Source organism: Tigriopus californicus, chromosome 8 (genome assembly GCF_007210705.1).
Source record: "Tigriopus californicus strain San Diego chromosome 8, Tcal_SD_v2.1, whole genome shotgun sequence".
Lineage (NCBI taxonomy): Eukaryota > Metazoa > Arthropoda > Copepoda > Harpacticoida > Harpacticidae > Tigriopus > Tigriopus californicus.
This window is the reverse complement of record NC_081447.1, coordinates 7,740,929-7,753,891: the sequence shown is the minus strand read 5'-3', so window position 1 is coordinate 7,753,891 and position 12,963 is coordinate 7,740,929. Positions and strand designations below refer to the sequence as shown.

General features: G+C 41.8%; 2 protein-coding genes across 2 annotated transcripts in view; one reads left to right on the top strand and one right to left on the bottom strand.

Annotated features, from left to right (window-relative positions):
• Positions 1 to 2,157: 2,157 nt before the first annotated feature.
• LOC131884743 (3-hydroxyacyl-CoA dehydrogenase type-2-like) lies at positions 2,158 to 3,962 on the top strand. The gene is made up of 5 exons (XM_059232607.1): positions 2,158 to 2,317; positions 2,721 to 3,085; positions 3,199 to 3,367; positions 3,430 to 3,548; positions 3,623 to 3,962. The coding sequence occupies exons 2-5, from the start codon at positions 2,753 to 2,755 to the stop codon at positions 3,770 to 3,772; spliced, it is 771 nt and encodes a 256-aa protein (XP_059088590.1). The 5' UTR covers positions 2,158 to 2,317; positions 2,721 to 2,752; the 3' UTR covers positions 3,773 to 3,962.
• Positions 3,963 to 5,474: 1,512 nt separating this feature from the next.
• Positions 5,475 to 12,963, bottom strand: part of LOC131884741 (uncharacterized) — a gene marked incomplete in the record, with an annotated part of 16,504 nt that continues 9,015 nt past the window's right edge. The window contains 1 exon segment of the mRNA XM_059232606.1: positions 5,475 to 6,406.

The following is a 12,963-nucleotide window of genomic DNA, read 5'->3' as shown; positions in this document are numbered from 1 at the left end:
AAGCTGCCCCCAAATGAGCCCATCAAGGAGGGGTGGCTGGCCAAAGGGCGAAAAAGTCGAAGAAAATCCTCGAGAATGTTACTAAAACACGGAGTTTATGTAGTGAGCCCATAGATAACTTCATGTAGGGGATGTCAAGTAAAGGAAATTCAAGGGAAAATGTGGTCCGGCACCCTGATTTTGGGGGAGAGAGAACTAAGTCAACCCGCACCATTCACCCATTGAATTTTCAATAATCGAGTGATTTTGAGCAAGTTGTGGTACAAAAACCTACTAAATGCGCATGTTTGGTGTTAATCAGCTAACGCACAATCAAATTGGCTGAATACCACAATGCTAATTGCCTAGACAAGCATGTAAAATGGAAAAAATGTCAAAATCCAATGCATGCACAGTACGGTCTGGCTGGGCCTGTTGTCTTTGATTTTACTCCATGGAATAACGTCAGTTGCCCATGAACGGATTTACTTTACTAGCCTTATATAGGTTGATCAAAGGTGCTACTATTACTTGTTTTCGTCTCAGCTGTCGCTTGTGGGCAAAATGTTTCATTCGTAGTTAAGCTACCTTGAACAACTATGGTACAAGTTAAATGTGCTGAAAATGGGGTCATCTAAATTAGGGCCCCTAAAGAGAGCTCTAGTGTCTTTGTCTAAATGTACAACAAGAAATGTGATAAGTGAAGTAAAAACAAGCATCTGACGTCATTTTATGGAGGAGAGCAAGCAAAACTGTTGACTGCCAAAATAGGCCATCTCACGTAATTCATGCATTTTTAGGAGATGGAATGTCGTCAAGCATAGGTAAGACTAGGGCAATAGTAGCAAATTTTGAACTACTCCCCATTGCCATCATGTGTTTTGTGGGCCCCATTCTTTAAAAAGTTCCCTGTATTTGAAAAGGCTAGTGTTATCTGGCATTGGTTATATTATGCCTGTCCAGTTTGACACATTTTACTAGCAATCAGGTTGAGCCAATTCTCAAGCTTTTTCTCAGAATTACATGTGTTACATCCCCTATTTCGTTGAAAGGTGTGGAAAACAAGGAGCTGTCGTCTTGCTATAGAGCAAAACTGAGCAAAAGGTATTCTGATATCAAGCCAAGACTCGTATTGACGCGTACGATGACATAATTGCACAAAAAATCAACATTTTTTTTTAAATGTAAGACAAAAATGGAAAATTTAATTGGATCTGGTTAGTAGTTGGCTGTGATGTTTGTCTAAACTCTCCCTACACAATATAGCCAAAATCAGGGTGCCATGCTATATTTTGGTTTGAATTTCGTTTACTTCCCATGGCAAATAACTTTTGGTGTATCTATCAGGGTATGAAAGAACAAGGATGAGCTTCAACGCAACAAATTCAGTACAAAATCACGCAGCCTTGGAGTTTCGTTATTACTATTGCCACTTTAGACTCACAAGGCTTTAGGAAAACTATTGACGCTCAATAATGACCTTTGGATTGACGTCATCAAACACTCCGCTCCTATGCATATTTCCCCTATAATGAAAGCCTCTCATACGGTCTCATACCTCTCATAGCTTTCTCCCATTCAGTAATGCGTTTGTGGGTAGACCATGGTGACCAAATTCATCTCGGTGTCTCAATTTTGAGTGTTCAGCTCTAAGATAATTTGTCGTCGGTCCTTCCTGGGCTTGAGTTTTGGCCCTAGCTTAACAACCATTGAACATAAAACAAAGAAGGTTTCAAACGAGTTTGTTGTGGTTTTCTACTGAAGCTTAACCGTTAACCATAAACCAGTGCTACTCGAGCCGATCGAAGGCAGCGCCTCTACAATCAGAAACCACACCCTAACAGCCATTCAGGTGTCATCCATTCGCTCTAGAATTTGGTCTAGTCAAAATTTGCTCTATTTTTCCAAAATGAAGTTTTTGATTGAACTTCTCAAATGAAGGAAGTTCTGCTCTTCGTCTCTGGGAAGGGACTAATATTTATTAAAAGGTCACTGAAAAATCAGCCTGGTACATTTAGATCGCTCTCGGTCAGACTGGTAGAGACCCCAAATGCACTTTGTCGCACAGAACACGGACACATGTTCGGTCTGTTTGAGATCTAAAATCTAGCTCCTTTTCATTTCTCTCTTAGCTAGTTTCGTGTTAGTTCGATCTTTTAGTCCCCAATGGACACTCCCGAACGTGAACAAAACCGGCACAAATTTGGTCACCATGATGTTGATGTTGATGATGATGATCATCATGGCTACGTAACTTCTTTTTGACCCACGAGACTTCATTCCCAGCTCTCTTATTAGTCCAGCAGGCGGGTTCATCGAACCTCTGCCCAATCCCAAGGTACGTACGTACAAGGTCCATGGCGCTGGCAATCCAGTCTTTTCATCGGATAAACCTTAGTCTCCACCGATTAGTGGGCGGTGCTCATTTTGAAACTTGTGGCACAATGTTATAAGGTTTAGATACAGACTTTAAGGGTCATTGATATCGTGTTAGGTGAGCTTAGGTGTCGGTGGCGAATAACGTCTACCTTTTCATGGACGTTCTCCCCTGAACCCACGGACTTCTGCCACTCGAGGTCTGGCCAATCGTAGGCCTATCCCCCTGTGCCGCCGCCCCTTTGGTCGCCCCTTTGGTCGCCCCTTTGGTCGCCCCTTTGGTCGCCCCTGCCTTAGCAGTTGCACGGGGTGTGTGGGTCCGGGCCCCATGGATTCAGCCTCATTTTCTCTCTCTTTCATTTTAGTCATCCGTACTTCCGATCCCGATCACGGCACAATGATGAAGAACGTGGTAGCTTTGGTTACGGGCGGTGCCTCGGGACTGGGTCGAGCCACGGTCGAACGGCTCGTCCGAGAAGGGGCCAAAGTTACCTTATGTGACTTGCCCACCTCGCAGGGCGAGGCCGTGGCCCAAGGACTGGGTGCCGCCTCTTGCCGCTTTTCACCCGTCGATGTCACCCAAGAGGCGGATGTCCAACGAGCGCTAGCCGAGACGCAAGAGCATTTCGGCCCTTTGAATGCGGCCATCAGTTGCGCCGGGATCGGCGTGGCCTTCAAGACCTACAGCAAAACCAAGAAGAATGTCCACGCCTTGGACTCATTTGTTAAGGTAGGGTTCATTTTGCTATGAAGTTATTGGGTGGGCATTCATGGTGCCGAAATGGAACCCAAAGCCATCCATGTTTACCGGCTCATAAGTGTACTCGCTTTCGTTTGTCCCAGGTTCAAATGGTGAATACCGTGGGCACATTCAATGTCATTCGCTTATCCGCCGCCTGCATGGCCGAAAACGAAATGGACGACGATGATCAACGGGGCGTGCTCATTAATACGGCCTCGGTGGCCGCCTTCGATGGCCAAATGGGACAAGCGGCTTATTCTGCGAGCAAAGGTAAGTGCCGCTAGATAGGACCCATCCCATACGCTTCACATTCTGATTTCTGGCGCTTCTAGGCGCTATCGTGGGAATGACTTTGCCCGTGGCTCGAGATCTGGCCGATTTGGGTATTCGATGCGTGACCATCGCTCCGGGTCTGTTTGATACTCCGCTCTTGGCTAGCTTGCCCCAAAAGGTCAGCCGTGTTCTTACTTGACCTTTTGATAGTCCCAACGTCCTGGCTAATCTGATCTCTTTGAATCAACATAGGTTCGCGACTACTTGGCTCGAACCGTGCCGAATCCCTCCCGCTTGGGACGCCCTGATGAATATGCTCAATTAGCTCAACATATTATATCGAACAAGATGTTGAATGGGGAAGTCATTCGTCTGGACGGAGCCATTCGTATGCAACCGTAAAAAGAAACTAGACGGAGGAACCCAACCCTGGTGACGAGAAACAGTCGGGCCTTGAACTTACAGGATAAATATGTGCCTTATTGATAGTCACTACTACCTCTTTATGAGCTGTCAATGTAGTTAAAATGAATTTGCATGTTCTATTTAAGAGATGTATGTCGAATTTATACTAAAAATGCTGTTTCTGAGATATTAACATAAGACGATTAGGTTTTACCGTCCGGACCAAGGATATGGGGTTGTATCTTCACGGTTGTTCAACGGGATTTTCCAGGCCATTTCCGGGACCGAATTTTTTCTGAGCATCTTTTTTAACATTCTGGAGACTTATCCGTCTGAAACCAAATTTATCACAACATGGCATGTTTGACAGGCAATTTCTATGACTCGGGACTCCACCCTCGCACATCAATTCGTTCTGGTCGCCATTTGCACTGTTCTTGAATGGTGGTCTTGAACTATTCCTATTTTAAGCTCTTAAAGCAGCAACTCCTGCTGTAATTTAATTACCGCAAAGAAGCTTGGACTTGGTAAGCCTGGGATCGAACCAGTATTCGCAGATTGGAAAACGGATGCTCTACCAATACGGTAGCCTAGCAAGCCTCTCCTAATCTGAGGATGCTGAAACCATTCGTTGATTAGGCATTATTTCGATTTAATTTCCATAGATCCCGTCCATTTGTGTTCGTGGTCAATGTCTAAGTTTCTGCAAAAAATTCCACCCGCTCCACGTCGGGTGACAATGGTTGACTTTTGACGGCTTGATGCCGTTTTTTTTTAATTTTTAAGAGGAAGGGGCAATGGTGGCCTGGGAGCTCCCCGAAACAAAATACTTCCGTTGGTGTCTGGTTAAAATTGATGTATTATTTTTTCAATGCCCTGGCTTCGCCTTCAACTGAGCACCTTTAGGGCAAGCTCGAAAAGACGTCGCAAATTTGAAGGTGGAAAAACTCCAAAACTTGTGGGGCACATACAAGGGGCAATGGTGGCCTGGGAGCTCCCCGAAACAAAATACTTTCGTTGGTGTCTGATTAAAATTGATGTGTTATTTTTTCAATGCCCTGTCTTCGTCTTCAACTGAGCACCTTTAGGGCAAGCTCGAAAAGACGTCGCAAATTTGAAGGTGGAAAAACTCCAAAACTTGTGGGGCACATACCAAGAACAATAAGCAAAAATAATGAGAAGACATTCGTCTCCATGTCTTAGTTAAAGGCATTCTTTGTAGATCTATCGTGCTTGTAAATATTATCAAAAAAAACACCAGAACGGATTTCTGAGTTAGGGTGTTTTTCTTGTTTAAAACAAAAATAGGGTTGACTTGTCCGATCGCCTCACATTGATTTGTAATATGCTCGAGGAGTCCATGGCAAAACCCTGCAAAATATCCAGGATTATCGGTGTCCATGGTAACACGATGGGCTAGTTACTTGTTTTCGATACGTTATGCCAAAAGTGGCCTATGCTGCCACTTGCCTCTATCTTGTGTTTGTCTTAACTTAACTTGGATTGTCTGGTAGGTAAGCACCCCTTATTAGTTTCTACCCTTTATTCCAGGAGGAGTTTGAAAATGCTCTTGCCATAAAGCTCGTTAGTGTTTTAAGGTCTTAATCAGACATGGTAAGCAATGAAAGAAACTAAGGCCCGTCGGAAATTTCAAGGCGGCGATTTTCGACAGACGGGTGGGCTTTGCCCAAACGTGGTGTCATGATCAGTATTGTTTATTCAATGAGAACACACGTGAGGTCTGCCAAGATTGAAGATAGCATATAGCATATGGTTGAGAATTATCGCTTCGGATTGAAATGATTCTTACAACACAAAGCAATACTATGTTTCAATGTTTAGTGTAGAATAATATTTGATAAATACATCAATATTAAGACAAACATTGTTGGGTAAATATACTTTTTCCGTAATGATGTGTTAATGAATAAGTTAGTAAAGGGAGTTTATTTTGCATTAAAATCCTAATGGATCTCACATCTTCAGTAGGTTCGAGATGCACTAAAACATACAGCCAATCAATCATTGCTGAAGTTCGCTTTTGACAAGGTTAGCACCATTCTCAGTTACGTTGGCAAAGAAAACAATTTGGAAATTTGATTGGTTCTCACTTATGGTTCATTCTGAACATCCTTTCATTCATTGATTTTTTTTTTCAACCTACTCCAACATTTATGCAAAGTCCATCTGACTCACTTCTTTATGTACTTTGAGACAGTTTTACGAGATTGACCAATTTGAATTCAAATAGAGAGGCATTCATTCAAAAAATATGTGTAGGTGTTTTCATGGAGAAAGGGAAGAAAAAGAGGAATGGAGGGGGCATGCCTGTCTCAGAGTGGCAGATTGTTGCTTCGTTTGAAGGTGAACTCCATTTTCAAGTCGAGAGAGTCAGAATGGCGGCTCTCAGTTGGGTTAAGGCTTAATCTTGACGGGTCCAATGATTCATACGTACTGGAACGGGTGTGCGGAACAGAGCGGAAAGAAATGATTGGAGAGTGCCAGAAAGTTGAAGGTGACGATGATAGGCAGATCAAAAATAGGCACGTGTGTTTACTCTCATGCAAGGAAAGGAACACGATGACTTCGCTTCGAGGAAAAGGTCAATACTTTGAAGGAAACGAGGGGGGGGATCATTAGCATGGCGATATCACGTTAAAATTGGGTTTTTCAAAATTGGGTTGTCCAAATTAAGTTGAAACGAGCAATGGATTTCGCATCCATTTGTTTCAGCATCAATGAAAACAATTGAAACGGCAAAGACATATTGCAGGGACTATTCGACGTCTTGGAGGCCGATCTCGAGGTCATCTTGGACCATTGGCATGGCGATATCACGTTAAAATTGGGTTTTTCAAAATTGGGTTGTCCAAACCCAATTTTAACGTGATATCGCCATGCCAATGATCCAAGATGACCTCGAGATCGGCATCCAAGACGTCGAATAGTTCCTGCAATATGTCTTTGCCATTTCAATTGTTTTATTGATGCTGAAAACATGGATGCGAAATCCATTGCTCGTTTTCAACACAATTTGGACAACCCAATTTTAAAAAACCCAATTTTAACGTGATATCGCCATGCCAATGATCCAAGATGACCTCGAGATCGGCATCCAAGACGTCGAATAGTTCCTGCAATATGTCTTTGCCATTTCAATTGTTTTCATTGATGCTGAAACAAATGGATGCGAAATCCATTGCTCGTTTCAACACAATTTGGACAAACCCAATTTTGAAAAACCCAATTTTAACGTGATATCGCCATGCCAATGATCCAAGATGACCTCGAGATCGGCATCCAAGACGTCGAATAGTTCCTGCAATATGTCTTTGCCATTTCAATTGTTTTCATTGATGCTGAAACAAATGGATGCGAAATCCATTGCTCGTTTCAACACAATTTGGACAACCCAATTTTGAAAAACCCAATTTTAACGTGATATCGCCATGCCAATGATCCAAGATGACCTCGAGATCGGCATCCAAGACGTCGAATAGTTCCTGCAATATGTCTTTGCCATTTCAATTGTTTTCATTGATGCTGAAACAAATGGATGCGAAATCCATTGCTCCTTTCACAACAATTTTGACAACCCATTTTTGAAAAACCCCAATTTTAACGTGATATCGCCATGCCAATGATCCAAGATGACCTCGAGATCGGCATCCAAGACGTCGAATAGTTCCTGCAATATGTCTTTGCCATTTCAATTGTTTTCATTGATGCTGAAACAAATGGATGCGAAATCCATTGCCCTTTCAACACAATTTGGACAACCCAATTTTGAAAAACCAATTTTGAAAACCCATTTTAACGTGATATCGCCATGCCAATGATCCAAGATGACCTCGAGATCGGCATCCAAGACGTCGAATAGTTCCTGCAATATGTCTTTGCCATTTCAATTGTTTTCATTGATGCTGAAACAAATGGATGCGAAATCCATTGCTCCTTTCAACACAATTTGGACAACCCAATTTTTGAAAAACCCAATTTTAACGTGATATCGCCATGCCAATGATCCAGATGACCTCGAGATCGGCATCCAAAAGTCGAATAGTTCCTGCAATATGTCTTTGCCATTTCAATGTTTTTTCATTGATGCTGAAACAAATGGATGCGAAATCCATTGCTCCTTTCAACACAATTTGGACAACCCAATTTTGAAAAACCCAATTTTAACGTGATATCGCCATGCCAATGATCCAAGATGACCTCGAGATCGGCATCCAAGACGTCGAATAGTTCCTGCAATATGTCTTTGCCATTTCTGTGTTTTCATTGATGCTGAAACAAATGGATGCGAAATCCATTGCTCCTTTCAACACAATTTGGACAACCCAATTTTGAAAACCCAATTTTAACGTGATATCGCCATGCCAATGATCCAAGATGACCTCGAGATCGGCATCCAAGACGTCGAATAGTTCCTGCAATATGTCTTTGCCATTTCATGTTTTCATTGATGCTGAAACAAATGGATGCGAAATCCATTGCTCGTTTCAACACAATTTGGACAACCCAATTTTGAAAACCGTGATATCGCCATGCCAATGATCCAAGATGACCTCGAGATCGGCATCCAAGACGTCGAATAGTTCCTGCAATATGTCTTTGCCATTTCAATTGTTTTCATTGATGCTGAAACAAATGGATGCGAAATCCATTGCTCGTTTCAACACAATTTGGACAACCCAATTTTGAAAAACCCATTTTTAACGTGATATCGCCATGCCAATGATCCAAGATGACCTCGAGATCGGCATCCAAGACGTCGAATAGTTCCTGCAATATGTCTTTGCCATTTCAATTGTTTTCATTGATGCTGAAACAAATGGATGCGAAATCCATTGCTCCTTTCAACACAATTTGGACAACCCAATTTTGAAAAACCCAATTTTGAAAAACCCATTTTTAACGTGATATCGCCATGCCAATGATCCAAGATGACCTCGAGATCGGCATCCAAGACGTCGAATAGTTCCTGCAATATGTCTTTGCCATTTCAATTGTTTTCATTGATGCTGAAACAAATGGATGCGAAATCCATTGCTCCTTTCAACACAATTTGGACAACCCAATTTTGAAAAACCCAATTTTAACGTGATATCGCCATGCCAATGATCCAAGATGACCTCGAGATCGGCATCCAAGACGTCGAATAGTTCCTGCAATATGTTTGCCATTTCAATTGTTTTCATTGATGCTGAAACAAATTGGATGCGAAATCCATTGCTCGTTTCAACACAATTTGGACAACCCAATTTTGAAAAACCCAATTTTAACGTGATATCGCCATGCCAATGATCCAAGATGACCTCGAGATCGCATCCAAGACGTCGAATAGTTCCTGCAATATGTCTTTGCCATTTCAATTGTTTTCATTGATGCTGAAACAAATGGATGCGAAATCCATTGCTCCTTTCAACACAATTTGGACAACCCAATTTTTAAAACCCAATTTTAACGTGATATCGCCATGCCAATGATCCAAGATGACCTCGAGATCGGCATCCAAGACGTCGAATAGTTCCTGCAATATGTCTTTGCCATTTCAATTGTTTTCATTGATGCTGAAACAAATGGATGCGAAATCCATTGCTCCTTTCAACACAATTTGGACAACCCAATTTTGAAAAACCCATTTTGAAAACCCAATTTTAACGTGATATCGCCATGCCAATGATCCAAGATGACCTCGAGATCGGCATCCAAGACGTCGAATAGTTCCTGCAATATGTCTTTGCCATTTCAATTGTTTTCATTGATGCTGAAACAAATGGATGCGAAATCCATTGCTCGTTTCAACACAATTTGGACAACCCAATTTTGAAAAACCCAATTTTTAACGTGATATCGCCATGCCAATGATCCAAGATGACCTCGAGATCGGCATCCAAGACGTCGAATAGTTCCTGCAATATGTCTTTGCCATTTCAATTGTTTTCATTGATGCTGAAACAAATGGATGCGAAATCCATTGCTCGTTTCAACACAATTTGGACAACCCAATTTTGAAAAAAACCAATTTTAACGTGATATCGCCATGCCAATGATCCAAGATGACCTCGAGATCGGCATCAAGACGTCGAATAGTTCCTGCAATATGTCTTTGCCAAATTGTTTTCATTGATGCTGAAACAAATGGATGCGAAATCCATTGCTCCTTTCAACACAATTTGGACAACCCATTTTTGAAAAACCCAATTTTAACGTGATATCGCCATGCCAATGATCCAAGATGACCTCGAGATCGGCATCCAAGACGTCGAATAGTTCCTGCAATATGTCTTTGCCATTTCATTGTTTTCATTGATGCTGAAACAAATGGATGCGAAATCCATTGCTCCTTTCAACACAATTTGGACACCCAATTTTGAAAAACCCAATTTTAACGTGATATCGCCATGCCAATGATCCAAGATGACCTCGAGATCGGCATCCAAGACGTCGAATAGTTCCTGCAATATGTCTTTGCCATTTCAATTGTTTTCATTGATGCTGAAACAAATGGATGCGAAATCCATTGCTCGTTTCAACACAATTTGGACAACCCAATTTTGAAAAACCCAATTTTAACGTGATATCGCCATGCCAATGATCCAAGATGACCTCGAGATCGGCATCCAAGACGTCGAATAGTTCCTGCAATATGTCTTTGCCATTTCAATTGTTTTCATTGATGCTGAAACAAATGGATGCGAAATCCATTGCTCGTTTCAACACAATTTGGACAACCCATTTTTGAAAACCCCAATTTTAACGTGATATCGCCATGCCAATGATCCAAGATGACCTCGAGATCGGCATCCAAGACGTCGAATAGTTCCTGCAATATGTCTTTGCCATTTCAATTGTTTTCATTGATGCTGAAACAAATGGATGCGAAATCCATTGCTCCTTTCAACACAATTTGGAACCATTTTGAAAACCCAATTTTGAAAAACCAATTTTAACGTGATATCGCCATGCCAATGATCCAAGATGACCTCGAGATCGGCATCCAAGACGTCGATAGTTCCTGCAATATGTCTTTGCCATTTCAATTGTTTTCATTGATGCTGAAACAAATGGATGCGAAATCCATTGCTCGTTTCAACACAATTTGGACAAACCCAATTTTGAAAAACCCAATTTTAACGTGATATCGCCATGCCAATGATCCAAGATGACCTCGAGATCGGCATCCAAGACGTCGAATAGTTCCTGCAATATGTCTTTGCCATTTCAATTGTTTTCATTGATGCTTGAAACAAATGGATGCGAAATCCATTGCTCGTTTCAACACAATTTGGACAACCCAATTTTGAAAAACCCAATTTTAACGTGATATCGCCATGCCAATGATCCAAGATGACCTCGAGATCGGCATCCAAGACGTCGAATAGTTCCTGCAATATGTCTTTGCCATTTCAATTGTTTTCATTGATGCTGAAACAAATGGATGCGAAATCCATTGCTCGTTTTCAACACAATTTATGGACAACCCAATTTTGAAAAACCCAATTTTGAAAAACCCAATTTTAACGTGATATCGCCATGCCAATGGTCCAAGATGACCTCGAGATCGGCATCCAAGACGTCGAATAGTTCCTGCAATATGTCTTTGCCATTTCAATTGTTTTCATTGATGCTGAAACAAATGGATGCGAAATCCATTGCTCCTTTCAACACAATTTGGACAACCCAATTTTGAAAAACCCAATTTTTAACGTGATATCGCCATGCCAATGATCCAAGATGACCTCGAGATCGGCATCCAAGACGTCGAATAGTTCCTGCAATATGTCTTTGCCATTTCAATTGTTTTCATTGATGCTGAAACAAATGGATGCGAAATCCATTGCTCCTTCAACACAATTTGGACAACCCAATTTTGAAAAACCCAATTTTAACGTGATATCGCCATGCCAATGGTCCAAGATGACCTCGAGATCGGCATCCAAGACGTCGAATAGTTCCTGCAATATGTCTTTGCCATTTCAATTGTTTTCATTGATGCTGAAACAAATGGATGCGAAATCCATTGCTCCTTTCAACACAATTTGGACAACCCAATTTTGAAAAACCCAATTTTAACGTGATATCGCCATGCCAATGATCCAAGATGACCTCGAGATCGGCATCCAAGACGTCGAATAGTTCCTGCAATATGTCTTTGCCATTTCAATTGTTTTCATTGATGCTGAAACAAATGGATGCGAAATCCATTGCTCCTTTCAACACAATTTGGACAACCCAATTTTGAAAACCCCATTTTAACGTGATATCGCCATGCCAATGATCCAAGATGACCTCGAGATCGGCATCCAAGACGTCGAATAGTTCCTGCAATATGTCTTTGCCATTTCAATTTTCATTGATGCTGAAACAAATGGATGCGAAATCCATTGCTCTTTCAACACAATTTGGACAACCCAATTTGAAAAACCCAATTTTAACGTGATATCGCCATGCCAATGATCCAAGATGACCTCGAGATCGGCATCCAAGACGTCGAATAGTTCCTGCAATATGTCTTTTGCCATTTCAATTGTTTATTGATGCTGAAACAAATGGATGCGAAATCCATTGCTCGTTTCAACACAATTTGACCCAATTTGAACAACCCAATTTTGAAAACCCAATTTTAACGTGATATCGCCATGCCAATGGTCCAAGATGACCTCGAGATCGGCATCCAAGACGTCGAATAGTTCCTGCAATATGTCTTTGCCATTTCACTTGTTTTTCATTGATGCTGAAACAAATGGATGCGAAATCCATTGCTCGTTTCAACACAATTTGGACAACCAATTTTGAAAAACCCAATTTTAACATTGTAAGCCGCCCGTGTTGGAAGTGGTGTTGTGGCTACTATAGTTGTAAGAGTACGACGAATTGATTCCGTTTGGTCCCATGGGGGGTCCATCCATTGGCCTTCTCGTAGTGGAAGGACTGGGACTCATTCGACGAACCGTTGAGGGACTGGCCAAAACCGGTGTAGGACCACGACGTCGAGGAGAAGGCGAGGGCGGTTTTCGGGAAGAGAACTCGCTATTCGTGTTCGAATAGGCGTTGTAGTCACTCATATTGTAGGACTGCGATGTCTTCTTCACATGACCTTGATGTCCCTCGCTAAAACTGTAGTCGTCCGATGACATGCCTGACGCAGTATAATCCCCGCGTGATTCTCTCTCTTTTTT